Below are 26,555 nucleotides of genomic sequence, written 5' to 3'. Positions count from 1 at the left end.
CAGCTCTACGGTGTTGTCAGCCTATGCTGTTGTGTCCTCAGATGCACTGCTCGGGAATGGCCTGGCACCCAGAAGTTGCTACCCAGCTGGTCCTTTCCTCTGAGGACGACCGCATGCCGGTGATCCAGATATGGGACCTACGCTTTGCCACCTCTCCTTTGAGCCAGCTGGAGGGGCACACAAGGTAGGAGCCTAGCTGTTGCTCTGCCTCTCCGAGGATTCCCATCTTTCAGGGTCCGGCTGTCTGGCGTTTGAATTGAGGAGCAGAGATGTCTGAGTTTCATTCTAGCCTGACTGAGGCAGAGAAGTGATGTAGCAATGCTGCTGCTGTGCTAAAGTGTCCACATAAGCTGCTACAGTGTGACTGGAATAGGGAGCGGGGCCGTCTTGCTTTCATGGAGCGACTGTTACGTCTGGTCTGTTTCAGGGGAGTCCTGTCTATCTCTTGGTGCCAGGCTGACCCTGAGCTCCTTCTCAGTAGTGCCAAAGACAACCAGATCTTGTGCTGGAACCCCTGCGTTGGTGAGGTACGTTGCAGGTTTGATTCCATGGCAGTAAGTACAAACTTTCTGCCTGGTATGTATTTGCATGCTGTGCCGAGGGTGTGTCATTTAACATGTTGTCCCACTTTGGTGCATTTTCCAAACCATTCCAATGCCCATTCTGGAGAGAGCGAGAACGTGCGCTGTCTGTCCGTCTACCCCAGGACTTTTCTTTTGTTGGTTTATTTCTCCCTTTTTGTTGCTATTTTTCTTCTGGGGTATCTCCTTCCCTTGACAGCAGGTGCTACCATATTACAGTGCTGGGAGCAGAAGCACTTTAAGTATGTCTGTCTACACTTCTGGTGGTGTGTCGCATATAGACGCTTGCCCACCCAGCTAGCATGGATAAAAATAGCAGTGTGGCTGGAGAGGTGCAGCTTAGGCTAGTAGAGTAGAATGCCCTATACCTGAACCCCTAGGTATATGCCCTATGTGGGCTCTCTGTGTACCCAAGCCATGACCCCCACATCTACACTGATTTTGCAGCATAGTGTCCCTCTGTCTCTCTGCTTCCGGACTCTCCCCCTGCTGCTGGAGGCTTCCGTTGTGGTGTGTAGCTGCAGGTGTGGTGCCTGCAGGATACATGCCACCCCAAGGCTAGTCATAGCCTTTGAAAACAGAGTGAAGCTGACTAGGGTTCCACATTCCAAATCAATTTCACTCTGCAGCCCAAACCCTTCTGCTCTTACACACTGCAGCTCTCTGGGGCCTCCTGGTGTTGATGCTAGTTACTCTGAAATATTGCACCTGCAGTGTGTCCTAACTGGTGGACTACAAGGAAGTTGATCGTGCTCAAGGTGCATTATGCATGGTGAGATGTCAGGAATGTGTGACAGACCTGCCATGCGTAAGTGGCTTGGGGGAAAACAAGTGACTGTTCCTTATAACATTCTGCCTCCTCCCCATCCATGTTAGGTGATTTATGAGCTGCCCACTCAGAGCCAGTGGTGCTTTGATGTCCAGTGGTGCCCTCGGAATCCATCAGTCTTCTCCGCTGCCTCTTTCGATGGGTGGATCAACGTTTATTCTGTTATGGGTGGGAGCCTAGCAGCTCAGCAGAAGACTCAAGCTGACAAGGTAGAGTCCCATGGAACAGAGAACAGGCGTGCTGGCTGGGCCAGTGATGGTGTGGCAGTTGGTGCTTGGGTTGAGGGGGCACTGGAAGGTAGAGTGTTGTTTCACTGTGGCCACAGGTGCTGCAGTGAGCCCACCTGTGTGGGGGTCTCTGGTCCACACGCTGTTTGTGAAAACCAAAGATTAATTGTGGGGAGGTGGTCTGGCTTTAGGCTGGCCGGCTAAAGTCCAGCCAGAGCCTCAAGGATTCTGGACCAACGTTGCTGATTGACAGAAATCTGACTCAGTATCCTTTTATCAATTTTATTAAAGCTATTAAACAAAAATAAAATGAAGTAAACATATCACCTCGACTAAAGAATTTTACCCAAGCCATCCTAATCTATAGCTTGGAGCAGGTTTTTGGTATTAAAACCAAATTGTCATCTAATGTCAGGAACACAGCCTCTGAGCCAATTACAAAGTTTCCTTCTTAAATTTCAATTCTCCCTTCCCCCAACAGAAATATTACAATACAGGCCTTAGCAGAATGTTCTGATAAGCCAAAGTTTGTCAACTCTTATTTGGCAGACAGCTTGGAGTTTCTTAGGACTCTCAAAAGACAGGACATGCTTTAATGAGCATCTTTATGATGCTGTTTAGAGATGGTAAACCTGGTGAACTTTCTGGCACTTTCCCTGTGTAGACGTCACTGGTGCATATACACATAAATGTGCAACCAACCACGCTGTTTTATTCTCTAATATTAATCTGGGATGTCTTCCACTTCATACAAACAAGGGCAAAAATAGAAAAAAGGGAAATAAAGCGACAGGCAGGTCACAGACTCCTCCGCTCTTGTGGGGTTCTGGACTGTTCGGAGATAGGAGCTAGAACTGCCGTCAAGGAGTTAGCAGGTCCTGTGGCTGGCCCAGTGCTTCACGTCAGCAGGCTTTTTCAGGGCGTAGAGAGGCTGGTGGAGGGTTGGCATAGCCGGTGTGGTGGTGTGCTGACTGCCTTCCCCTGAGGTGATCAGTTTTGGGGTTCTGGAAGGTCAGTCTTCCCCCAACGGCCTTGTTGACCTAAAAGGTGAAGCTTCTCAGCCTTACCCTGGGTTCTTATTCTTTGTCATCTTCGCTCACTCTGACTTCCCTGCCTCCCTCCAGGATCTTTGGATAAATCTAGTGCGAGGCCTATCTTGGAGCCATGCAATTTGGTCCTGTTAGGTTCGAGTTGGGTCATGCATAGCGAACTTCAGTTCTGGGGAAGGACCTGCTTAAGCCAGCAATTTAAAAAAATGGTTAATGTTTGCATGCCACAGGGGCTGCATGTCCGTGATCTCCCAGAAATATTTAAAAAATACAGCTCAGGACACTTTTGAGGAGGCTGCCACAGTGTCCTCTGGGTGAAAATGTCGTGAGATGTCGTCATAGCGCCAGTTGACAGAACATTCAACACACAATCCTATAAAAATAACTGGTTTAAAAGACCCTCGCAACAAACAGCCACTCAACAGTCCCCCATTAGCAAAAATTAAAAACAAGTCAGACAAGTTATGACCAGTTGTTCGCCTTCTTTGTGGGAGACAATGACATTTAGTAATCTTTTTATTTAGGAGTGAGGTGGTAGGACAAACAGCTTCCCTTTGGAAGTTTTCATGTTAATAGAGAGAAGTAACTTCTCAAGCTGAAACCCATTTAAGAACTAAAACTCACTGAGGTTTGTATAAGGTGTGTATCCCAGGTATGCTGTGTCGCTCATAAGGATGTGCTGTCACTGCCCCTGGGAACATGCTAATATCCTATTTCTTCACCACCGAGAATAACCAGAGGAGGGTAACTAACAACTGGGCCGGGCTGAATGATCTTATTGCCTGGAGAGTGAGATGTAACTTTTTTTATTTCCCTCCTCTGATCTCAGATCTCCTCCTCCTTTAACAACCTGGACCCCTTCGGCACGGGACGGACCCTTCCTCCTCTTCAGGTGCCAGAGCAGGTGGCTCAGACCACCTTGATCCCTCCACTGAAAAAGCCCCCCAAGTGGATTCGCAGGCCGGTGGGGGTCTCGTTTGCAGTAAGTGTGCAGCGCATCCTTGCCTGGAAAGGAGAGTGGTTATGGCCCCCATGGGGGGCTCAGAGGGGATCTGGTTCCCATGTTAGGAACCGTTGTGATTTTTATGGTGCTGGCAGTTTTGATGGAGGGCTGTGTGGCTCCGTTGGCAGGGAATCCTTTGCTGCGGTGTTCAGAGGCCTCGCCAACAACATCTGTCCCTATAGCAGTGATGGGGGCTTGCTCTGAAGGGAGGGACTGCTGTTTGACTCCCATGTCCTTCCCATTGGATATTTAATGAAACTAGCCCAGTCTCAGAAGCGCTTTCCTTGTAGGCAAGGTCTGTTCTCTCCTGCCTTTCCTCCCAGTCCATTGTCCATCTTTTCCCCTTTCCCTATTCCCTCTTCTCCCCCATATCCTTATTGTCTCCCTCTCCTCTTCTGCCTCCCCGCTTTTCTCCCAGATTGTGCTGCTGCCCTGCTTTCTTATCCGCCGCCCTGGCTTGTGCCATTTCAGAGTAGTGTTGTAGCCAGTTTGTTCCTTCTGTTATCCATTTAGCATTGTATTGTGTGCTGTTATGATCAGTTCATATGCTATTTCATCTATAATCAATGTATGCTAAATAGATGTATGTTACTAGGCCATAGGCTGAAGAACGCTTGACATGAGTGGGTGACCTAGGAATAACCCTATGCCAGTAAGGTCATTGTGTCTGTGGTCACTATCCTTGGACTTCGTGTGCTCCTAGAGTCTCCACATTTGAGAAAAGCACCAGTGGTGATTTTCACTCTGTTAAGCTTGAAACTGTAGCAACAGGAGGTGAACCCACAGTAGCATAATACAAAATTACTAAATTAAATAAGTAAAGGCTCCAGTGTACTCCATTAGTTTGATGATGTCTGTTGCAGTTGGCCCCTCTGTTGCAGAGAAGAGTCATTCCAAACAGCATCTGGTCCTCTGTGCTGTTGACGTTTGCAGTGAGCTACAATATGACTGCATACGCACAGTGGGTGTCACTGAGGATTGTGGTTCTGATGCTGCAGGTCCTGGGTTTGATCCCTGCAGAAGACAGCAGCATCTGTGTGTGCGCAGCTATGGTGTGCCTGGGTTCCTCGTGATTACCCTGTTCAGGGCCATTGGCGTCTGCTGAGGCCTCTCCAGCTCCCAAGATTAGTGTGTGCTGGTTTTTACCCTCACGTGTATGGACACTTACTTTTTCCCTCTCTCCTTCTCAGTTTGGGGGGAAATTAATCACGTTTGGCCTCTCCAAGGCCCCAGCACCGCAAATGCAGCAGAGTCCCCCACGCCAGGTGTTCATCAGCCAGGTCGTTACTGAGACAGAGTTCCTGGCCCGATCCAGAGAACTGCAGATGGCCCTGCAGTCGGGAAACCTCCTGGACTATTGCCAGAGCAAGATCCAGGCAGCCCAGTTGCAGTTTGAAGAGAATCTCTGGAACTTCCTGAAGGTAGGACAGCCATGATGAAGGCCAGAGACCTCATTCCAATGCCTCTGCATTCCTGGCATGGGTTCTCCACGTGCCCATCACACTTGTCCCTGGCCTCATGTATTCCCAGCTCTTCAAGGGACAGCAATAAACAGAACAGACTGACTGGGAGTTTCGCTATAAACACACCCCATAACCACCCGCTTGGGCAAAGCCTTGGTTAAAAGCTAAACACATAGGGCTGGAGGCCTCCTCTCCTTTTCATAGGTACAGTGCTGGCATCAGACTGTGTCGGGGGCTCAGTCAGGATATTGTACACAGCAGTGCCAGGCAGACACTCAGCCTCCTCTTGGCCTGTAGTGATCTCAGTGGAGTGCACTCCCTCGTTCCCCAGGCAAAAGCCCTAACGGGCTGAGATCAGCCTGGAAGGGTTGAGGCACCTGTGATGTCAGCAGGATTGTTTGCTCCCTCCCTCAACCCTTTTGCCATGTAGACCATCCAGAAGGTGATTGAGCGCTTTGCCTCTATCTTCCGTGCCAGACTCCAAGGTCCTTAAGGCCCATCAGTTTAAGGTCCTTAAGGCCCATCAGTTTGAGGTCCTGCTTAGTGTTTGAGGCCCAGCCAGCCTTGCTGCTCCCTCCAAGTACAGCCAAAGAGAGGTGCTCTAGCCAAGAGTGCTTCACTTTCTAGCCAGGGCCTGCAAGAACTAGATCAGCTTCTGTCTAGCTTGGACATAGTTGGGCTAAATCCTCTGTCCACACTTGGTCAGAACTCCCGACAACATCACTGGGAGCTTTGACTTCAGATGGGCTGAGGGCTGGAATCTGATCCCCTTCCTCAAATGGAACAGTACCTTACTCCACAAGTAGTCCCATTGACTTAAATGAGGCTGGCTGGAGGAGTTAAGTCCTACTCAACACAAGTAAGGATGTGAGAATCTGGCCCTGAGTAAACTGCTTGATTAGTCCCTTCTTATATTGGGTGATCACCTTTGAATCCCACCCAACTTCTCATCCATTGGGACAGAAACAACTCTGTGTTCCATGTATCACTGTCGGCCACAGACTACAATTGGAGATAGCAGCCTGCTCCATTCACTGGTCCAGTCCAGTTTTCTCTCTAGTAGACAGCACTGCCTTCTCCGACTGTGGCCTGTAGAGCGCAAGCAGGCCATGTTGTGAGAGAGGAAATCAGTAACACACGTCCGTGAGCAGTGATAGTACTAAGTTCTTATATAGAATTCTCCATGCCTAGATCTCAGAGAGCTTTACAGAAGTCCCGTTTTACACTTGGAGAAACTGAGGCATAGAGAGACGTGACTTGCCCAGGGTCACTTAGTGACACAGATCTCCTGACTCCCAGCCCGGTCCTCTGTCCACTGGACTGTGCTTCCTGATGGGTGCTATAGGCATCTCTTATCACAGAACAGCTGTACTTTCAAGTACCGTTCCAAATCACGGCAGCTTGCAGGAGTGATTCTGCAGTGTGGGGATCATTACCATAGTGTAACTGGCTAAAGGATGTGTATTAAAGGAAGCAGTACCTGTGTTAGTTAATCAGTGTCTGTGCCAGAATGCGATGACCAGGTTTTATTGCATTGCTGGTAGATGAGGTTAACAAAGTCTCAGCCTTCATCTTCCAAAGGGCAGCTTATTCCAGCTCCTAGGGAGCACCCAGGGTCCCCTGGTGCTAATCTGTAAACTGAGCACTACATTTTGCACTGCCATCGGCAGCTGGGTGTTGTCTCTGTGCAGATGCCTGGTTTTACGCACCTCTTTGTCTCCGATCCCTTTTGGGGCCCAGGTGAACATGGAACCAGAATCCAGGACTAAACTCCTGAAGCTGCTGGGTTATAGTAAAGAGGAGCTGCAGAAGAAGGTGAGTGGCCTTTTTGCTAAGCAATGTCTTTATTTAACAGAGGCAGTGACTGGTGAATTAGGGGACGGGTGAAGAACAGATTCAGGGGGTGCAGGAAAGAGGTATCTGCTGCACTATGTATTTTATAAGCAATTCCTCCTGAAAGGTTTCACTTGGGGGTGTTGCTTGAACATCTTTGCACCTGAACTAGGACTGGTCCTGTGGACTTAGAAGTGCATGCTTGTTTTGTTTCATTTGTGACCATGTGACTAGTGCTACAATGTGCTGGCTAGGGCGGGGCATAGTTCAGGTTTCAATCCCTGCCTCCAGTTCTCCCAGTGCACCTTGATCCTGACTTCCATCTCACCTGTGCAGCTCCTCCAGCACGTCTGGATGTGGCCTGCAGAACGCTCTGGCAGGCTCTGCCTTGGTCGAATGCTGGCTAATTGTGTGGGGGGTCCGTGATACGCACATGGGAGCTATCATGAGACCACCACTTGTGATCTAAGCTGAGACTTGAATCCTGGTCTCCAGAGGTGAAAGGTTAATATACTTAACCCACTGAGCTGCTAGGTGGGAGCAACGGGGAGGGTGGAGTTAGGAAGTTTTCCTTCTCTCTCTTCTAATCTCTCCTGATCACTAGGCTCCTGCCCTACCCAGGGTAGCTTTACAAGATGCCAGCCCCTAACTCAAACCTTCACTCATTTCATGAACGAGTCCCAAAGCAGGTGACTCTGAGGGAGTGTACCAGCAGCCTCTGGAAATTTCAGGAGTTCAGCACAAACAGAGGTCCCATTAAAAGGAAAATTCTCCTGCAGCTTTAACTGATGCATCACGGCAATGCAGCTTTGTCCAAACTGTCTCTGCAAGCGCCACGTGTTATTAACTCCCCTCCGAATACTCGGCGAGAAGAGAGAGATCCGGGTGAGGTATGGAAATAGGTGGAAAGTGGATGAGGTGGTACGTTACTGGAATACTGCTCCAGGTGGCACCGACAGAGCTGCAAAGGAGAGGGATCTTGCACCAGTGAGGACAGTGTTATGGCAAGGGGCAGAGAGGCCTGTACTAGCTGAGTAGCAAGGGGAGCCGGGAGAGATAGTGCCTGTGATGCAGGATGGGGGCGTTAATACAGAGTGTGATTTTTGAACCGGCTTTTGATGTGCTTGGGGAAGCCAATGGAGTTGTTTGTGGCTTCAGGCGACTTGGCCTTTTTGCTGCCCGCACGTTCAGCTTTGTGACAGAGGCTTGACTCCGCAACTCTGTTTCTTCGCAGATCACGTCTTGTTTGGGGAACGGTATCCCAGAGAAACAGAACTTTCCTGAGGCAGATGGCTTGGCTCAGGCTGCACAGCCGGCTCAGGTAGGCCCTGGTCTCCTCACTGGTCACTGAGAAGTGGGAGTCAGGGAGCAGAATGAACGAGGAGGACAAATTCCGACAAGTTCTGGGGCTCAGTGCAGGACTCCCTGGGCTGGACTAGGCAGTCAGAGCAAGGGAGGGTGACATGCAGGCTGTTGATGACACTACAGCAAGCCTTGTTCGAGCAGCTCTCAGTTAACCCAGCACTCAATGCGAGGGTTAACCTTAACCCTAACTTAACTCCATGGCATAGCTTCTGGATGTCCTCTTGGGACCTTCTGGGGCAGGCTGGCACTCCTGTCATTGCTACACCGGTGGAGCTGCACTAGTGATAGTGCAGTGGCAGGAGATATGAAGGAGGTGGCCTGTGGGCTTCCATGCTGAAATCAGCTATAGAGAGGAACAGCCGCAAACCACCCTCACCCAGCTCTGTAATCCATTGAAACTGTCTTAGTCAGGCTCATTCTTCTGGGCGTGGCTCACGTCAACGTACACTCTCCCTGCTCTCTTTGCACAGGGCTCAAGACGCTGCGTGACCGAAGTGGATACTGCTTCCTCCTCTTCAGGGTTCTTTGACAGCCTTGTCCCTCAGGACATGAGCACGCTGGAGATCCCAATCACAACAGGTATTGCATGGCCCGCATTATGGGAAGGGAGCCTCTGCCCTATAAGGTACACAGCCTGGCCCATTGACGCGCTGTGCAGTGTACCTCAACCCACCTCCTCTCCCCGTGCCCTTGGCATTGACCAGTGCACTTGCAGTGGGAGGCCCACAGAGGACAGAAACCCTAATACTGGATGAGGATCCACTTTCAGCACACGTGGTTTCTGGAGTGAAAGGCCTGGAGATGGATCGCAGTTGTTGCAGAGCTGCCATTCCACTAGTGTCCACGGTTCATTGCAGCCAGGGTGGTGGTGGGGCCCCTGGATGAACTGTTCAGTTGCTCGCCATAGTGCTGTGCATTTCTTTCCCCCTCTCCAGACACGGATGGGCTGATCAGCCAGGCGCTCCTGGTGGGGAACTTTGCCGGTGCTGTGAAGCTGTGCGTGAGGGCTGACCGTTTTGCTGATGCCATCATTCTGGCTATCGCCGGGGGGGAGACGCTACTGCGGGAGACCCAGATGCAGTACTTTGCCAAACGGAAAACAAAGATTTCTCAGGTGAGTGCCCAGCGGTGTATATCCAGGCAGAGATGGGCGGGGCAGGGCAGGAGAGAGCAGACTGAGGTGGATGGCGCCCGGGCCGGTGTGCTTGCCTGCGTATACGCAGGTGGCTGTGAATGCCCCTGTGAGTGCATTGGCAGGGGTGAAATGCTGAACCGAGGGCTCTGTCCATCTAATTTCCAGCTCTGTCTAGGTATTTACACTGTGCTCATGATACCTTTATAAAACTTGCTCTCATCCAACAAATGATCTCTGCCTGCAGAGCCAGGATTTCCGCCCTTCTCTTCAGCTTGTGTCCAGCTTCTGGTATCTTCTGCCTCAGGAGGTTGCCGTTTAAATTATCCAACCCTTTTAGAAACCCATCGACGTTCCCTGAGCCTTAATGACCCTTTTCTTATGTTACCACAGAACTGTTTGAATCCCATGCTGCATGGCATAAACTGATCATTGTAAGGACCAGGAAAGAATTTTCCTCCTCCTTTCTACAGCATAGCATTACTAGACAGGGCATGGGTGGGTTTTTGCCTTTGGAAGCACTAAGAGCCAGTTACTGCTGGAGGCACAGTGGTGGACCATGGGGGCAAGTTCACGTGAGCAGCCGTGATGTGGACACTGCATGCGAGTGTGACTCTGTGTGATGTCTTGCTCAGACCACCTAGAGCTGAGAGCCACTGTGTTACCACTCTGCCATAGCAAGAGTGAGCGCTCTGCTGCTGCGAAGCTGTGCATCACTTCCCTGGCTGCCTGGCCAGCACGCTCGTCAAGACTCTGCCCATCTAAACCTTGCCTTGCAGGGAACAGTCAGTGAACCCCTCGCCCGAGTTCCCCCGAGACGTGTCTCTGCCGCATCCGGTCCCTCTCTTTGGGCACTCACAGCTGGTAGCACATTTGCTGCCTCCAAAGAGACAGAGCACACGCCAGCCTGTTAGCTTAGAAAGCGTGCTGTGTTTTGTTTGGACCCAGGCCTGTCTCGTTCTCTGGCTTAGTATCACTTAAATCCTTGTACTTTAAAAACGTTATTCTAGTTTTATGACTAACATTTAATCTTAGCAAGTTACAATCTCTGCCTAAGCAGTTTTCTTAGCCTGGTCTACACTGAGAAGTTAGGTTGGTATAACTACATTGCTCAGGGTGTGAAAAATCCACACCCCTGCATGGCGTAGTTAAGCTGACCTAACCTCCAGTGTAGAGAGTGCTAGGTCAATGAGAGAATTCTCCCGTCACCCTGGCCAGTGCCGCTCAGGCTGGTGGAGTACCCGTGTTGATAGAAGACCCCCTCCTATCGGCATATGTAGTGTCTTCATTGACTCACTGCAGTGGGGCAACTGCACTGCTGCAGCATTTTAAGTGTAGACAAGTCCTTGCTCACCTCAAGTTACCAGCGTCTCTAGCCCACTGGACCCAGCATTCACTGAATCAAACAGTGCTGTTCCCTAAGTGACGGGTAACTAAAAGGTCTTTTCGCTCCTCTTGTATTACCCAAAGTCCATTGTCTCTGCCTCAAGAGCCAGGAAGGCTTGCTGGTGTGCAGACTCTGTCCCCGCTATGATTGTTAAGCAGTCTTCTCCCCAGCTTGTTTAGCCTGATGGCTTTGTTTACCTTCTATGTAAATGTACTTTCATTGTACTCTGCCTGTAGCCAAGCTTGTCAGACTGGTAAAGGCACATTCCTCTGTCTAGGGCTGGCTGAACAGGTCTTAAGCACACATACAGAACTCTTTGCACACACCCCATACATACATCACAATGATTTTTCAGGACCAGCTTGTCACCAGTTTACATACGATACCTTATAGAACACCTTTGAGGTGCATATTCTGACAGCAGTGTGTTGAGGGAATGAGTATGTCAGGCCTGATGTGAGTTACGGTATGGGGGGCCCTCTGCCAGCTGGCACTAAGGGTTCTCCCAGGGTCACACTGTTAACCCAAGTGCAAGATAGATCTCTGTGTGAGCACGTATGAACCTTTACAGCTGCATCTGAGGTTTGAACCTGCGGGCTGACAGGCTGTTTGCTTCTCCTGCAGCTTCTTTCCTCCATCGTGCAGCAGAACTGGCCAGAAGTAATCTGCACATGTGACCTGCAGAGCTGGAAGGAGGCACTGGCCATCTTGTTAACGTACTCCAAACAGGAGGAATATGCCCTGCTCTGTGGTAGGTGGGACGCTTCATTTGGTGCAGAGTGCCTCCAGACTGTCTACAGAGAGAGATGGATGGAGCTTGGGAGGAAATACTTCGAAAATGGGCTAAGGGCTTTCCAGACAAGACAAATGAGAGCGTGACCCATCTGTGGGCTAAGGCAGGAGAGACAGAATCAGTGGAAGTGGGCTATATGAACGGTAAGGCAGGGCAGAGTCTCATGATATGAGACAAGGCTGTGTCAATATCTCCTTCAGCCTGCATCCATGACTTGGGAAGAGCTATGGGCAGAGAGGGCAGTGACTTCTAATGCTGCCCAGACCTAGGTCCTGAGAAAGGTGTGTATATGTACAGGGCTCATCTGGGAAGGGGACGGAGCTCCTGGGGAGAGGGAAGGTAGGAGGGATGCACCCCACCTGCAAGTGGTTCTTCCTACTGCTTGCAGTCCTCACACACTTGCAAGCCTGGGAACAGGCTGAGAGTCACTTGGTGAGGGCTCAGTAGTTTTCCTCTTAGAGCCTGTTTAGGGCTAGGATTGGCCTGTGGGAAATGTGGCCAGCCAGGAATGAGCTAGTGATCGGGGTATAAAAGCTCTGGAGGCCATTACCTGGGAACCAGCCGGTGAACGGTAGGTGACTGACAGGGGTTTGCTATATTGTTTCCTTCCCTATTTAGCTTTAGCCAGGCTCTTGGCTATGGATTCATTGGTGACACCAGCCTCTGCATCATGGCACATTAGCTCTCTGCATGTGGCTCCTAAGTTGCCAGTGTGCAAAGCTATTGCACGATTTCTAAGAGCTGGGCAAGGGGAGAAGGAGCTGATGGGAGCAAATAAGTGGAAACTGCCCCTTTTCCTCCTCCCTTTAGATATGCTGGGGGCCCGTCTGGAGTCAGAAGGCGAGGGGCTGCTGTCCAGCGAAGCCTGCCTATGTTACATCTCATCTGGCAATGTGGAGAGGTTGGCAAAATGCTGGGTAAAAAACCATGAGACCACATCGCCCCTAGCTCTGCAGGTACAGATGCTTTGATGTGGGCATGAAACCTCTATAGGCTAGGATCTGTCTGCAGGCTCCCAAACAGATTGGAGCCTGAGCTCCAGCTTCTCCAGTCCTGCAACTTCCAGCTGTCTCCTCCTAGCCTAGGTTCTGGCTAAAGGAGCTTTGTGTTAAGTTGCAAGGAGTTGTCTGTTGGCACGAGAGGGCCTGGATCAGCATGTGCTCAGTGGCAGGATGGGCTGCTGTGCGATGGACAGGGCGTGGTGGTGATCTGTCTGTCTAGGAACTTAGATGTCACTTACCAGCATGGTTTCTGAGCACCTCTGCGCATCATCCTCTCCCCCCTGAGAGGCAGGGCCGTGCTTTCCCTGGTGTGGGGGGAACTGAAGCCCTGGAAGTCTGTGACTGAGCTGGAAATGGAAACCAGTCTCCCAAGTCCCAGCCCAGCACCTCTGTCCACTAGACCATCGTTCCTACCTGGGCAACCCTCGGTGTCTTTGGTGTCATCCAGTGAGTCGCCCACGGACACCCCTCTGCCAAAATGGCCCTCAGCCCTGTTGCTCTGTGCCCGACAAATAGGATAGTGGTGTGTGTGTCTTCAGTGCCTCATCTGGTTCTGTTCAGAGCTGGCCTTTCCCCTCCTGAACTGGGAGTCAGGACACCCCTTCACGTCCCAGGAAGGGCCAGCTGATGATCACCGCAGCTGGCTCTGCTGCTGGGTCCTGTAGCCCTGGAGAGCCCTTCTCAGGACAATGTTTAACGCTTTCATGCCCAAGGTGGGATTTTCTGTCTCATGGAGATGCCCTGAGGAAAGCCCATTAAAGAGATGCTGGCAGGTGCGGTTTGGTTCCTTACCAGGAAACTAGCCCAGTCAGTTTCCCATCCCAGATCTCACACCCGAGCAGTGCTGCTGCTCTTGTGTTCCTGGCTCTGAAATAGGTGGTGCTGAATGAAATTCATTCTTGTCCCGAGCGTGTTCAAGGAGACCTTCCTTCTCTCCCTTGGGCTGACTTCTGGCCCTATGCCACCTCGGGGTGTGTGTCCGAACGAGATGGATAGTAAAGCAAGGCTCACGCTCAGTGGAGTGCTTATGGCATATGTTGTCTTCATCCCGCCCTGTCAGGACCTGGTGGAGAAAGTGATGGTGCTGAGCAGGTCCATTGAGATGCTCCGAGGCTCTGCGGGGCCAACCCTGGGCCCTGTCTTGGCAGAGCGGGTCACCCAATATGCCAGCCTCTTGGCATCACAGGGGTGTTTGGCGGCAGCAATGAGCTATCTACCCCGCAGCTCTGATGAGGTAGGTGAAAAATGGATAGGCGGAGAAGGTGCTGGAGAGTGTTGTATGCTGGCTCTCTACACCGCAACTTCCAACAGGAAGCTGTCGATTCTGAGTAAGGTGGAATCTTTCCCTTGGGGGTGGTGCTCTCCGTTTTCCTTGGGAGCATCATCTGCCTCAAAGAGTCTCCTCTGGCGCCCTAGAGGCCAGGGCAGGTGAGGGGATCTCCGTGCTGCTCTTTGCAGTTCTTGGCAGCTAATAACCAAAAGGCTGTCACTCTGGTGGGGCAGGCATGGGTGGGAGGGTGCTTCACAGGGTTTGGTGATCCACTTTGGAGGAAGGGAAAAAATTGGTGGGCCCCCAAGAGGGAGAAAGCCCTGGAGGTTGGGGAGCCTTGGCACGGCTTCAGAGAGCTCTCCGAACGGAGATCAGGGTGGTGTCTTGGATCCTGAAGCTTGCAGCTTCTCTTTAGGCCCCCAGGATTGGTTATCAGCTGCTGTGTATTGATGAAGGCTTCATGCCGCCGCCAGTGTATTGCACCTAGTGGCCTAAGGAGTTATTCATAACCCTAGGGAGCCTTCCACCTGTGGCTCCCGAGGCACTTCATTAAGTCTCATTTTTTCAGTTTCTGATCCAGCAGCTCCGAGACCGTCTCTTCCATGCTCAAGGGGAGAGCATGGGCGTTCAGCAGCCTCCTCCTTTCCCCTATGCTCCTGTGCACGTCGGACCAGTTAGCCACCCATTGCCAGCAGCCAAGAGCAGCTCAGCTCCGGAAGCGTCGGCCCAAAGACCAAGTCCCAGGCATCCAGAGAAGGTAAGTCTCAAAGCCTAGTGCCATGCCCAGGGCAGAGAAGCACTGGGGAGAGGGAAGAAGACGGCTAAAGGAGGCTGATGGGATGGCATCTGCCCTCGGGCAGCTTGGCGCAGCTGACTATAGGGCACCCCCAGCTCCATGGTACGAACCGCGTTAGCTGAGGGCTCTTCCTAGTGCTGATGGGCTGAAGAGAGTTTGGGGAAAGACTCGACAGTTCTGGGGCACACGGGTGACCAAAGAACAAGGCACTGGTCTCTCCCGCGCACCCAGCGTCCTCTTCCTCGTGGAGTGTGGCCTGCACAGAGGACATACCCAGCATGCAATGGTCCATCTGGATCCCATTAGTCCAGACCTCCTGACCTGAGACAGCATGTTTTCTGCAGTGCCCTGGGGTCCTGCAGGCTGCACCTCTGTGTTGAAGATGTGGGGGGCTGCAGCTGGCTCCTTTGTGCTTTCAGTAGGATGGGTGCACCTGTCACGGGCTGAAAATACTGCCTTCCACAGCAGCCAGGTCCTCCAGAGCCAGGTCAAAGCAGGAACCCAGCCGGAAGGGAATCAGCGTCCCCGTCCCTGGCTAAGGGGGTTACTCTGGTCCCTTTCCCGGGGGATCGTAGGGCCCTGCCCGTAGCTAAGGGGGTTGCTCTGGTCCCTCTCCCAGGGGAGCGTAGCCTGAAGGAAGGGGATCTAAGAGAGGGCAAAGGATGAGTGCGTGGTGCCATTGCAGAGCTGGGCCTTCTGATGGGGAAAGAAAGCAGCCAAGCCCTGCACTGGTACGGCCAGCAGCCGCGGCGCTGGCAAAGTGGAGCCAAGCCAAGTGCCTGCTGCCCGACCAGGCTGAGCAGGGCAGCCGTTGTTGGAGTCTCCAGTGTGCCCTTTTTGGGCAGGAGAGGCTAGTGACTAGCCACTAGTCACAAGAGAGCTGGGGCAGCGCCCGGAGTGGCCACAGCTCTTGTTCAAGCGGGACTGCCAGGTGGGGCTCACCGCAGTGTCTCTGTTTCCATTACAGCCCATGTACCAGCCATCCTTCACCCTTCCAGGGTCAGTTCAGTCTTCAGTGCCTTCACTCTTCACGCCTCAGCCAGTGCCCATGGCTCCTCCTCAGGCCAGCACTGCCCCCCCTACCAGTATATACTCCAGAGCAGGAGGCCAGCCCCCTTACAGCCAGTACACCTCTGGCTTAGCACCAGCTACGGTTCCAGGGCCAGGTGAGAATGCGCCAGAGGCACAGCCTATAAAGCCATTGTGTCCATTAGGGCAGGGAGCGGCAGGTGTGCACTTTGGGCCCATGTCAGACTCTGTTCTGTACATGCCATAGTGCTTGCAGCTTGGCTGGGGAGCAGGCTGCTCCGAGTTCCCGTGCACTGCCAATCCCACAGACCTCGCTGCAGCTTGGCCATGTGCTCCTGGCTCGGTCAGGAGCCCAGGGAGAGGCCTCCGGTAAGCTGCGGGGTGGGATGAGGCTTGAGGATGGGCATGTGGGAGAAGGCCGGGCATGTTTCTGAGGGCATAGCTTGGGAGAGGAGGGCGCTTGCCAAAGCGGGAGGGAGGGCATGGGAAACACCCTCCTCCTGGTAGGAGAGGGGCCGCCAGCTGATGCTGTTCTCCTTGGTTTCAGCATTGTCCCAGCCTCCACCATTGAGCCTGCCAGGAGCCAGATTCACTGGACCAGCTGCCTTTCCCAATCAGCCTCCTATTTCAGGACAGCCTGGGCCTGTTGCACGCCCTGGCATTCCACCACCAGGATCAACCTCCTTCCCTCCAGCCTCGGTCCCTGCACAGCATCCTGCTGCAGCCTGTCCTCTCCCCATGGCGGGGCAGTCCCCTATGCTTTTCCCTTCAGCTCCTTTCAGCTGCCCCCCGGGTGTGGGCTACCCTCAGGGGGGCCCTGGAGCTCCTAGCATCCCTCCCCCTCCCACCGGTGAGTATAGTTTGTGTGTCTTCGTCCATGCCCATCCCACATGGGATCTGGTAACGAGGGTCTGTTGTACCAGGAAGTTGGCAGCTGGAGCTCCCTGAATGGGCTAAGAGAACTCGTGGCATTAGGGCTGGGGTCGCTGAAGTGCTGAGACCCCCAGTTCTGGTGAAACACTGTTAAGAAGACTGACTCACTCAGGCTCCTCCGCGTTTCCATCCTGCTCCCGACAACCTTGGGAGGAGCTGGCCCGGCACGGTCCCAGTGTGCGCTGGGGAAACCACTGCTTCGGTGGCAGCTGCATTTCCATGGGGACACTCCACACTCATGCTCCGACCCTGGTGAGGGGTCATCTCTCCACTGGCATCCCTGCTTAGCTAATCAGGATGATGGGTGCCTTAGAAGTGCTGGGAGTGGTGGGTTCTCTCTCCAAGGAAGAGATCTTCGCTCACCTGGCTGTGGGATAAAATGCTTCCTTCTGCGGCACTCCAGCTTCCCCTCGCTCCCCATTTCCAAGGGGCTCTCCACTTGTTTCAGACTATCCTGGGCCTTGAGGGTTGTTCGTGGGTTCTGGTGCTGGAACCACAGGCACCAACTTTTGTCGGTGCTGGTGGGTGCTCTCACCCCAACTCCGCCCCTCCCTGCCCCATTGGATCCCTCTCCAAATCCCCACCCCGGCTCTGCCTCCTCCCCCAAGTGTGCCACGTTCCCCCTCCTCCCCCCTCCCTCCCAGGCTTGCCGTGCATAACAGGTGTTTTGCGGCGCAAGCACTGGGAGGGAGGGGGGAGAAGCAGGACCCAGCGGTGCGCTCAGGGGAGGAGGCGGAGGTGAGCAGGGGCAGGGCAGGGCGGGAAGCTGCCAGTGGGTGCAGAGCACCCACCAATTTTTCCCCGTGAGTGCTCCAGCACCTATGGATGGAGCTGTTTCCCACCAGGTGGCTGGTTTGAATCCAGCCCAGCTGGAGAGTGATGTGAAGTCATTGCCACCTGCTGGCCCAGGAGAAACGAGCTGGTGGTCTTTGACTGGTCCCTGGTGGACAGATGTTTGCATTGCCTGTGACACCATCACACTGGGTTGCAGCCTCAGAGGAGAGGCTGATGAATGAAGGTCATGGAGACCATCCTAGGGGTAGTCCCTGCAGGACATGACTGCAACACATTGTTGGAGCCCAGGGGAAGGCTGCAGTGTTTGTGCCTGAGCTGTATCTTGTGTTGAGCTAGAGCCAGGAGCGTGGCCTCCAAGAGCTGTCAATCCAGCACTGCTCCTCGGAACCAAATTCACCCTGGGGTGCTGAAGGAGGGGTTCCTTGGATCCCCTAACCTGGCATCCAGCCTCAGCTGAAAGGGAAAAGTTCTAGGGTAAGCGGCTAGATTCTTGCCCCCTTAGCTCAGGATGGACCAAACCTTCTGAAATGGTCACTGGGTGCTGTTGGGATGTTACTGATGAACTAGAAGCTTGATGGTGACTCTGACTCCAAAACCTGCCTTGATTTTCAGGTGTCTTCCCCTGGCTAGATCCCCACCCAGATCCTGCAGGCAGTACGAAGAGCAGCCCCCTACCTCTGCGTGGGGGGAGGTGGTCCCGCTGCTTCCAGTGAGATGATGAGATTGCACGCGCGCGTGCTCCCTCGCAGTGCGGTGTCTGCCTCGCACGCCTGGGCAGTTGTACCAGTGGCTGTGCAGGAACCTAGGTGTCAGCATTGCGGCTTGGCACTGGAAAGCCGCACCGAGGGGCCGGCTGGGAGTGCCCGGCATGCGTTTGTGGGAGGTGCAGATGTAATTAAGATGCTGCAGACCTAATGCAATTGGAGCCCAGGAATGTAAAGAGGGGCTCTTGGCCTCCAGCCCCTCTACGGCTTCCCACCCAGCCCTGGAGGGATTGGAGCATGACCCCTCTGTCTCTCTCCTCTCCCCACCCTGGTGTCAGCTGGGCTGGGGAGCAGCTCCTCGTCCTCCTGCACAGCTGACAGCAGATACCACACCTCATCTTCCTTCCAGCCCAGCACTATGCATCTCAGGCTCCCCGAGGCTCTTCCCAGGTGTGCTGGGGAGGCAGGTCTCTGCTGTGGGTAGGGCTGTCAGGGAGGCATGGATGGGCTGGTTTCCCAGGGGAATTTGAAAGCCAGTTTAAAGCTGCTTGCCAGCTCCCCACCCTCCATCAGCAGACAGGAGTGAGAACTGGGCTGTGGGCATAGGCGCCAACTTCTACTGGCACCACTGGGTGCTCGACCTCCCTTTGCCCCTGGCCCCGCCCTGACTCCAACCCTGCCCTGACTCCACCCCCTTCCTGCCCCCACTCCAACCCCTTCCCCAAAATCTCTGCCCCCTCCCTGCCCCTATTCTGACTCCTTTCCCATATCCCCTGCCCCCCAGCCCCGCCTCTTCCCCCAGATGCGCCATGTTCCCGCTCCTCCTCCATCCCTCCCGGAGCTTGCTACAGCTGTTTGGCGGCGGCAAGTGCTGGGAGGTAGGCTGAGGAGTGGGGACACGGTGCGCTCAGGGGAGAAGGTGAGGCGGGGCGGGGAGCTTGCCTGCCGGTGAGCTTGCCTGCCAGTGAGTGCAGAGCACCCACTAATCTTTCCCTGTGGGTGCTCCAGCCCTGGAGCACCCCGGAGTCGGTGCCTATGGCCGGGGGGTGATGGCAGGTCTAAGTCCCAGTCCCATGTCTGTCGCTGTTCCTGGGTACAATCTGCTGTGAAGCGTCAGCCCCTGCTGCATTCCTGGGCATTGTTTTGCGGCTCTTGCTGTGGGGAGGGGGTCTTGTCCAGTCATCCCTAGTGAGTGTAATGCTAGGTGACCGCAGGAGCCATCTGCACAGAGGGGCCTGCGGGCCCAGAATCCCTTGGGCCAGTCTCTGGAGCTTAGCAGTGGGAGGCTTTGCCTGCCTGGGCATTGGGCTCTTGTGCAATGGCCAGTACAGTATGTAGGGCAGAACTGCAGGAACAAAGGGTCCCCACTACTGTCCCTGCGACAGAGGCACAAACAGCCCTGGGGCTTCGCACAAATAGGAACACCAAGCTTGGCATTGGGCCATTTGAGATCCGCAGGCTGAAAGCCCCAGGATTTGGGCTGAGGATGAAGTGTGCGAGGTCTCGTATCTCAGGGCACAGATGGTTAGTGCTAATGGGGCTGGGGTGTACACAGATAGCATACAAATACGCTTTCCGGAGAGTGTGTTCCTGATTTCTGGAGTCGGTGCCCCATGGCTTCCCCCTCCCATTTTAGGGCCCAAAGACCCCAGTCGGATCATCCTGCCTGAGCTACTGCGTCACACTGGCGGTAGTGTTTCACCCAGCGATTCCTAGGCTAGTGAAGGGTGGCCGAACTAGATTTAGAGAGCGCCAGACTGTCGTTTGGAGAAATCTCCATTGCTCTCAGAGCTCCTCAGCAACAGGGGGAGGGCTGCAAGCCTGTTGGAGGGGGCCTGCTCATGGCAAAGGAGAATCCCTGGACCCGTCCTGGGCAGGGTTAGTCTTCCCAAGACCGCAGGAAACAAGGTGGTCAGGGTGCACCCAGAAGAGCCTGATGCTGACTGTAAGTTGCCCAGAGTGAAGTAAAAGGCTTCTGGGTAAAGCAGAGTTCATGCAAGGGCTGAGAATCGGGTTGGTCTAAAGCCCTGGAGCAGTGCCAGAATGTGCTAGCCTCAAGTGTCCTTGTGGGCATGGCAGCATTTTAAGACACGGTCTCTTAGGAATCACCAGAGCTAGAAATAATTGCAGACTTAATTAAGCTACTGAGCCGAACTCCTCCGAGAGTGATCCCTGAAACCCGCCGGGAGGAATGGCTGCAGAAGTATTCTAATAATCATTCAATGCACTAAGTACCTTTGCATCTTTCCCAAGTGATTAACAAGCCACCTCCTGTGAGCAGATAAGGATTGGGGTGATTTACTAAGCTGTCGTTTATTTCTAACTCCACTGACTCCTTCGATTTTGTGCCTTAAAACGAGGCTGTACCCACACCAGCTCTTCTCTTAGTAGGAGGGCTATTTGGCTTGTAATGTTGAAGGGCTCCAGTCAATTCTCTGGCCCCCTTCCGGATAGCTACTGTACAATCACTAATCAAGAGAGACTGCCCCAGGAATGTACTACTGAGGTGAAATCTACACTGCGGGTGGGAACGGGTAAACTTTCCCAAGGGCTGGTCCCGAGCCTGCTATCGGAAAAAGAAAATCTCTCTTCCCCCACCTGCCCGCATTTCTGCCAGTGCTCCGGACTGCCCCTGTGTGGTGTTCCTTTTGCTGTCGCTGTCACCCACAGCATGGAGCTGTGTCCCCGGTACTGCACAGGCCATGTTCTGGTTTTGTGGGAAGCCTGGAACTTGGCTCTGGACCTTGGAGCCCTTGAACACTGCACACATGTTGGTTCAGTCTTGGCGGTAGAAGTTTGAAGCCAGGGTAGAGATTTGGAAGCTGCGGACAGTTGAAGTGGGGGGAGGGATAGCTCAGTGGTTTGAGCATTGGCCTGCTAAACCCAGGGTTGTGAGTTCAATCCTTGAGGGAGCCATTTAGGGATCTGGGGCAAACATTGGGGACTGGTCCTGCTTTGAGCAGGGGGTTGGACTAGATGACCTCTTGAGGTCCCTTCCAACCCTGAGAGTCTATGAAGTGCTTTTCTTGCGCCAGTGGCATGAGACATAGCATGGAAACAATCCACAGCCCACACATGTGCTCCAGTGCCTGAAGCCAGAATTAAGGGACTCCTCCGGGGGGAGCAGGGGATCTCAGACTGTGGCCTGTGGACCCAAAGTTGACCACAAAGCCTTTCCACGAAATGTTCTGCAACCCAAACAATGGGGGTTGAAAGGGGAGGTGGGTCTAGGCCCAGGCCCTTCCACTTACAGAGCAGTAAGAGATTGAACCCCACCACCTTGGAGTTCTCATCTAGTCTCATGCCTGTGTCTTGCTTTTTGTCCCCACAGGTCAGGAATCTTGGAACGATCCCTCTGCTCTCAGGGGAGGCCTTCAGAAAAAAAAGGTAAGCCTTGGCCAAAGCATCTGCCTCACTGTACCTCCAGGGACCGCAGAATGAATGAATGGCCCCTCTCCACGTCCCTGTGTCACTATCACCGTCCCCACTTGGCAAATAGGGGAGCAGAGACATAATTGATTTGCTTGAGGTCATGCAGTGAATGACCCAGGTCTCCCAGCTGCCCGCATAGTTCCTCTACCAGGGTGCCAGCCGTCTTCGCTTGGCTTCCCAGGACAAGTGTTTTTGCAGTGTGCATTTCCCTACAATGGCACCTCGAACACCATCCTCTCTGCTGGCCCTCTCCCTGCTGTGAGTGCCGCTCTGCTATAGCACCTGGGTGGAAAGGTGGAGGCTGCTAGCGCGGTCTCCCGCCTCGGTGGGAGCCAGGATCTTCTTCTGAGAATGGCGCTGTCGCTAAAACACAGCTTTCAGACCAAAGCCCCTCCCTCTGCGTCCACGAGAGAAACCAGGCTAGAAGCCTGCTAGCACCACCAGATTTAAACATGGTGATTGGCTGTGCCCCGGCACCACCCCTACAGCACCTCCTGTTGGAGTAACCTTGAGCTCCCAGTCACCAGTGCGGTTTACTGCCTTCTGCGGGAGACCTTTGGCTGGAGTTGCTGTGAGCTCTCCCACAGCCAAGTGGCCCTTGCAGTGACTCCTTCAGCGGGATCTGTGAGCTGAGATCCCCCACAGCAAATGCTCCTACACCATTTCCATCGCTGCCTCCTGCTGGCTGGTGCAATAAGCAGCCCTCTGGCACACTCCCCCCCCCCGCCCCTTTTGTGCTGAGCAGATGCCGGGGGCTTTCTGGCAGCTTGGCTGGGAACCTGCTTCAGGCTGTGCTCACTACAACAGGATTAGCCTCTCGTTAAAGCCATCTCCTTTTGATCTAGCCTGGTTGGAGCGAATCTGTCCTGACTCCCTGGCTTTCCGGGGGTGGGGTGAAGTGTCTGCAGGAGACGCTCCCCCACCACCCCAGGTCCTGGGATTTTCCCTGAGGCTTGGCGCTCTGTGCGGCTAATCTCAGCATTCATGACTCGTGCCGCGGCAGAGCCGAGTCGGCTTTCTGGGGAGCAGCGGTGCCTGCTGCGGCACATCCGTTTGAACGATTTCAGAGAGCCCAAGGGGTTTCTCCGTGCAGCCCTGGTCACCGGCTGGGCATTGGGGGCCTCCCGCTCTCATTCTGAGGGCCCTCGGGGTTTAGAGAGAGGTGCACATTGTTTCCTCGTTTGGGATTGCTCTGCAGATTCCCAGGCTCTTGAGCTAGCAAAGATGATGAATTTGGCCTGGGAAAGTGCAGGCAACCCCCCGGTTCTCTGAAGTCGTTCAGTGGCAGCACTGAATCCTCTTTTGCTGTTTTCTGTTCCCTGGTAGTTGTCAGAGAAGTTCACCCCTCCAGCTCCAATCACAGCTCCAGTAATGAGCCTCCCTACAGAGCCACGGGCCCTGCTGCCTCAGGTTCCCAGATCCCAGGAACCTGGCCAGGCACCCCCGGGAGCACCCAAAGAAGGCAGCATGCAGGTAACCCAGGGGCATCACTCACACCCCAGACTCCTCGCAGGTGTGAGGAGCAAGCTGGCTTGTAAGAGCTTTATCGTTTGGTGACACTGGGGCTTGGATCTGTCTCTTCCCCACCGTAGCATGGCCAGGACCCCAGGGACCGCTCCCTGAGCTTTGTAGGAAATGACTGCGTTCGGGCAGGGCAGGGGAGGAGGGAGTGAGCCATGCTGCGTAAGCAAGTCAAGAGGACCCCAGAGGGCTGCAGGCTGTAGGGGAACAAGCTGCAAGTGCAGCCATGTGTTCCCCACAGTGGCAGGGGAGTGAGCTATGGGGTGTGGAGTTCACCTGCCCTGGGCTCAGCACGCTGCCGTTGGCTGCTTTTCGTTTGGTGTCAGTTTCCCCAGCTGCCCACAGAGAGAATCGAGAGGAAGGAGCTGCCCCCGGAGCACCAGGGGCTGAAGACCACCTTCGAAGGGCTGGTGCAGCGCTGCAGTGCCGTCGCCACCGATCCCGTGAGTTGCCTTTGCAGCTGCTCTTCCTCCCGGGTTGATCTCATAGCTAAAGCACAGGGCCAGGACTGGGGTCTTGTCCCAGCTCAGCCGCTGACTTCTCTCCCTGCCTCACTCCATCCACTGGTGCTGCTTCTCTTACCAGGGGATTTCCTCTTCCTCTTCACTCCCCCCCACCCCCCCATGCTCTACTGTCTTTCTATGCCCTTCTCCTTTCCTGCAGAGCGGATACTTCCGCCCCTGCTGAGCCTCTGCCACACAGGCCCTTCCCAGGGGCTTGTTTGTCTCCCCACGGGTCTCTAGAAGGGATGGGGAATGGGCAGGGGAGAAGTGAGGCCAGGGCAGGATATTGCTGGGAGCAGCCGGGCAGAGGCTGCCCCTGTCCAGCCTTGCCGTCAGGCCCGCCGGACTGTTTCTCGAGCAGCTGCTGTGGCCTGCGTGCTGTGGAACAGGGTGGTTGCTCAGGGCTTGCAGTGCGGCCGTCTGGGCTGCATCTCTGGAGAGGGTGGAATGGGCCAGTGGCATTGCAGGCACAGCATTGTTGGCAGGTGCAGTGGGGGGATGTTTCCCATGGGGCACAGCCAGGGGGTGCTCTGGCGGTGCTTGTCACGGTCCATGCCAGGACTGTTTCAAGCTGAGCCAGGGGTGCAGCTGTTTGCAGAGCAGCCTGGGAGGAGATGGGAGCAGATGTGGCATGGAAGGTTCGCCCCTGGCAGAGCCCGTGGTGAGGATTTCTCTTCACTTCAGAAAACCAAAAGGAAACTGGAGGATGCGGCGCAGCGGCTGGAGTGCTTGTACGAGAAGCTCCGGGAGCAGGCCGTAAGTGTGCAAACCCCTCCGCTGGCTCCAGCGCCCTCCTGCGTGCCCATCCTTGGCCCCCTTTGCAAAGAGCTGTGCTCTCTGCGTGGCCCCCTAGAGATCCGTGACCTTTAACTCCTTCACCCCATCCCTCAAACCAGCTGAGCTCCCCTTCTTCCCCAGCGCCCCCACAACGGCGCCAACTCTGGCCAGCGTGGGGTGCAGGAGCCGTGTGGCTGGGGCGGGGTGCAACGTGCTGCTGTTACAGCATCAGGAGAGACTCCTCGTGTGTATGTCAGACAGCCACTGACCAGTCAGAGGCCACTGGCCTCTCTCCTCCCCTTGGGCAGGAAGCAAACTCCCTGACAGGTGACTCAGCAGGGTCTTGGCTTAAGGCTGGGACTGGGTAGCTTGATCCACCAGAGAGGAGCAGGGAGAGGGTCCCAAGGGCCGTGGTGAGGCTGAGGGGTGGGGATGGCCCTTCAGGCCCCGTCACTGAGCAATGCCTACCCCAGCTATAGGTGCCCATCTGGTGTGTGGCTGGCGTGGGGGGCTTACGGGTACAGCGTGAGGCTGAGGCGGCAGTGCTCCTTCCCGCAGCTCTCCCCTCACATCCTGATGGGGCTGCACGAGATGGCTCGCTGCATGGAGGCCCGCAGCTACCAGCAGGCCCTGCTGGTCCACACCCAGGTGGTGGGCAGCAGCAGCTTCAGTGAGGTGTCTGGCTTCATGCCCATCCTGAAAGTCCTCATGACCGTCGCCAGCAAGCTGAACGTCTAGTGCCTGGTGCGGAGGCGGGGGGCACCGTCGCCGTGGAGACCGAGCGGGATGGCGAATCCGAGCGCTGCGCTGCAGGCTCCCTCCAGCTCCCGAGCAGCGTGTGGGAGCCAGGCCAGCCCCGTTCCCCTGGAGAGACCCCATGGGGGAATGACTCTTTCCTTCCCATGGCTTGTCAGTGTTTGTATGGCCGGCCAGGTTGCACTGAGATCCGCCCAGAGCAGCTGTGTGTCTGCTCCACCCCCGGCCCCATACACAGATGAGAGGAGACTTGGCCGTTTTCAAACTGAGGCTGGCCCCCTTGGCCCTCTCCATGCCCCCTCGCCCTCTAGGCCGATGGTTCAGCAGGGGCGCGTGCTGGCCTCTGCTCTTCAACTGCCTTCTCCTCAGCACCCTGCACCTGGCTGCCTTTTCCTTACCCACCCCCACTGTGCCCTTTGAGCGCCTCTCTCCACACCTGACCCCTTCCGCGTCCTGCCCCGGTGCTCTCTGGCTCCCCTGCTCCTCGTGGGGAGCGCCGGGTGACTCTCTGGGCTCCCTCACAGCATGCAGTGTTTGTTCGGAAAGCTGCACTGACTGGCCCCCAGCCTCACATGAGCACCTGTCCTGCTGCCAGCCAGTATTTTGTGAAAGCCCCTAGGCTGGGATTTCAGAGCTGGCTAGGGGATTTTGACACGTGGGAGATGTGCTAATCCCCTAGCCAGCTCTGAACACTTCACCCTAGATGGGGAGGGGCCCCAAAGCTGGGGGCACAGTGGGTCCCTCCCAGCCAAGTCTGGGACACATCCCCTTCATCCTGCAAGGCCCATTGGCACAGCAAAGGGAGGGCCCTTGCTGCAGGGAATGGTGCTGTCTGAGCCGGAGGCCGTGCTGAGCCCTGGCTTGGCATTCAGCTGGCGTTGGCTCTAGTGAACCCGAGCGGTGATGGGGCCATGGGGTTGGCTCTTGGGGGCACAGGGTATTTCAGGGACATGTAGCTCTCGTGCTGCCCAGCCCCCTGCTGGTGAAGCCCTCCCCTTGCGCTGTGACGTTCCATGCTGTTTGACACCCCTGCTATCCAGTGCAGGGGCAGCCTCTCCCTCCCGCCAGTTGGATCGGGAGCACCCCTGCTGAATCGGGGTGCTCTGCCGGGATCCTCGGGGGGGGGGTCTCTCTCCCTCGCTGTGTCAGCACAAAGTGCCTCAATAAAGCTGCTTTTTGTGAAATTGGCATTTCATTCCTTGGCTCTGGGTCTCTTCCCCCCCTCCCCCCCAGCTGCTTATGAAGAGAGATCCCTTTGGGGAAGCTGCCAGTCTCAACAGGGCTTGAGGGTCATCTCTGCCTTCAGGGGCAAAGGGCAGAGCCTGGCTCTGCAGCTGGCTATTGGTTTGGGGCACTGCTGCAAACTGGATGCTTCC

The 26,555-nt window shown here is 54.8% G+C and overlaps 1 protein-coding gene across 8 annotated transcripts in view; it reads left to right on the top strand.

The window, feature by feature from the left end:
• SEC31B (SEC31 homolog B, COPII coat complex component) overlaps positions 1–26,348 on the top strand; it is a 39,962-nt gene extending 13,614 nt beyond the window's left edge. For 7 of the 8 annotated variants that reach the window (XM_073352909.1, XM_073352907.1, XM_073352908.1 and 4 more), the window contains 20 exons: positions 42–184; positions 428–527; positions 1,458–1,619; positions 3,516–3,668; positions 4,880–5,110; positions 6,893–6,967; positions 8,220–8,306; positions 8,821–8,929; positions 9,286–9,464; positions 11,494–11,620; positions 12,473–12,618; positions 13,724–13,897; positions 14,502–14,690; positions 15,697–15,895; positions 16,306–16,608; positions 21,522–21,577; positions 22,949–23,095; positions 23,470–23,586; positions 24,331–24,402; positions 24,982–26,348. In XM_073352909.1, coding sequence (XP_073209010.1) covers positions 42–184; positions 428–527; positions 1,458–1,619; positions 3,516–3,668; positions 4,880–5,110; positions 6,893–6,967; positions 8,220–8,306; positions 8,821–8,929; positions 9,286–9,464; positions 11,494–11,620; positions 12,473–12,618; positions 13,724–13,897; positions 14,502–14,690; positions 15,697–15,895; positions 16,306–16,608; positions 21,522–21,577; positions 22,949–23,095; positions 23,470–23,586; positions 24,331–24,402; positions 24,982–25,161 — 2,949 coding nt within the window. In that variant the 3' untranslated portion in view covers positions 25,162–26,348. The remainder of the gene's footprint in view (positions 1–41; positions 185–427; positions 528–1,457; positions 1,620–3,515; positions 3,669–4,879; positions 5,111–6,892; positions 6,968–8,219; positions 8,307–8,820; positions 8,930–9,285; positions 9,465–11,493; positions 11,621–12,472; positions 12,619–13,723; positions 13,898–14,501; positions 14,691–15,696; positions 15,896–16,305; positions 16,609–21,521; positions 21,578–22,948; positions 23,096–23,469; positions 23,587–24,330; positions 24,403–24,981) is intronic. The other variant, XR_012159925.1, reaches the window with a different exon arrangement.
• Positions 26,349–26,555: the final 207 nt, after the last annotated feature.

The sequence above is a fragment of the Lepidochelys kempii genome, chromosome 7 (genome assembly GCF_965140265.1).
Source record: "Lepidochelys kempii isolate rLepKem1 chromosome 7, rLepKem1.hap2, whole genome shotgun sequence".
Lineage (NCBI taxonomy): Eukaryota > Metazoa > Chordata > Testudines > Cheloniidae > Lepidochelys > Lepidochelys kempii.
Note: the sequence above shows the minus strand (reverse complement) of the source record. Positions and strands in the feature narration are given on the sequence as shown.